Source organism: Onychomys torridus, chromosome 7 (genome assembly GCF_903995425.1).
Source record: "Onychomys torridus chromosome 7, mOncTor1.1, whole genome shotgun sequence".
Taxonomy (NCBI): domain Eukaryota; kingdom Metazoa; phylum Chordata; class Mammalia; order Rodentia; family Cricetidae; genus Onychomys; species Onychomys torridus.
In genome coordinates, this window is record NC_050449.1 from 14391592 (window position 1) to 14393339 (window position 1748).

General features: G+C 37.2%; 1 protein-coding gene across 1 annotated transcript; it reads right to left on the minus strand.

Annotated features, from left to right (window-relative positions):
* Positions 1 to 458: 458 nt before the first annotated feature.
* LOC118587484 (olfactory receptor 7G2-like) lies at positions 459 to 1397 on the minus strand. The gene has a single exon (XM_036193495.1). The coding sequence runs from the start codon at positions 1395 to 1397 to the stop codon at positions 459 to 461; it is 939 nt and encodes a 312-aa protein (XP_036049388.1).
* Between the last annotated feature and the right edge of the window lie 351 nt (positions 1398 to 1748).

Here is a 1748-nt window from a genome sequence, read left to right on the forward strand (position 1 = left end):
AAATTTTAATATTATCCATGGAAATGAATGGTAAATACTGGAAGTAGCACTTTGCCTAATTACCATGATCTGATCCTTACACACACACACACACACACACACACACACACACACACACTTATAGTCATTAAGATTTAATTAACGTTCCATCTACTATTATATACATGTCTTTATACACATTAATGCATAATATAAACAAATACACATGTATGGTTAACTTTTATATAACACACACCCACACACTTTGTCCCAGATTTTGAAACATAAGAAAAAAATGGAAACTAGAGATGAGACAATTTTTCAAACATATATAAATACAGGAAAAAAAGTAATAAACACAGGTTGAAATATATTTGGCATTATGTCATCAATTGAATTTGAAAGGATTAGTGAAGGGATGGTCAGGAGTTCTGTCACAATGATTCAACTATAGGATCCATCCAAAGAAGAGAACACGTTTATAAAAAGGAAGTCATCCTACCCATGAGTTTCTTCAAGGCTTGCTTCATATCTTTGTTCCTCAAGCTGTAGATGAAGGGGTTCAGCATTTGAGTCACCACAGTGTACATCACTGATGCCACTGCTGTCACCCTGGGAGAGTTAGTTACTGCTGAGCTAATGCACACACCTAAACCTGTCCCATAGAATAAAGAAACGACTGACAGGTGAGACCCAGATGTGGAAAAAGCTTTATATCTTCCTTGAACAGATGGTATTTTAAAAACAGTGGAGACAATCTCAGTGTAGGAGAAAATGATTCCAGCAAAAGTAATGCCACCAAATGTTAATCCTGCAATATTAATCAGTATATTGTTGATGAATGTGCCAGAACAGGCTGCTTTGATGACCTGGGTAATTTCACAAAAGAAGTGGGGAATTTCCACATCTTTGCAGAAGGAAAGCCACAGCACTGTGAGGCTGAGAAGTAATGCATTCACAGTGCTACTGAGCAGGGAGAATAGGATGAGTAGACTACACAGGCGCTGATTCATGATGGCAGTGTACCTCAAGGGGTAGCAAATGGCCACATAGCGATCATATGCCATTGCTGCAAGGAGGCAGCATTCCAGACTAGCAAAAAGCATGGCAAAGCAAGCCTGAGTGAGGCATCCTGTGAAGCTTATGCTTAGATTCTGTTCTTGGATGTTCACCAGCATCTTTGGGATTGTCGTGGTGCTTGTACAGATATCAGTCAATGAGAGGTTGGAGATAAAGAAGTACATGGGAGTATGGAGATGAGAATCTGAAATGATGGCCAAAATTATGAACAGGTTCCCAATCATTGTGACCAGGTATATGGACAAAAACAGTCCAAACATGACAGGTTGCAATTCTGGGTCACTTGAGAGGCCTAGAAGAAGAAAGTTAGTAGCAGCTGTTTGGTTTGTAAATCCCATGGTTTTCAGATGCTGAAAAAGATAACAAGGGTGATTATATAGAAAAAAAATGACCACCAGTTTAACATTCATGATTTGATTATTGAAGAAAATGTTATTTCCCTATTTGTTAGTTCTATTCTCCATCCATATTTGTGTCTCTTCCTACTTCTCTCTCCTTCTGTCTTTGCTGCTGTTTTTCTATCTCTTAATTTCCCCTTTTCCTACCCATCTATTATTTGATTGTTTTAATTTTATTTACCCATACCTTCTCTTCTACTACATTACACCAATGAATAAGAATAACATGGTACATTATATGTGCATTTGCAATGAAAAAAATTAATAAAATTATAATCATTGTGAAACCAA

What these genes read in the sequence shown, in the direction of transcription:
- LOC118587484 (XM_036193495.1), bottom strand. Translation starts at nt 1,397, where the DNA reads ATGGGATTTACAAACCAAACAGCTGCTACTAACTTTCTTCTTCTAGGC.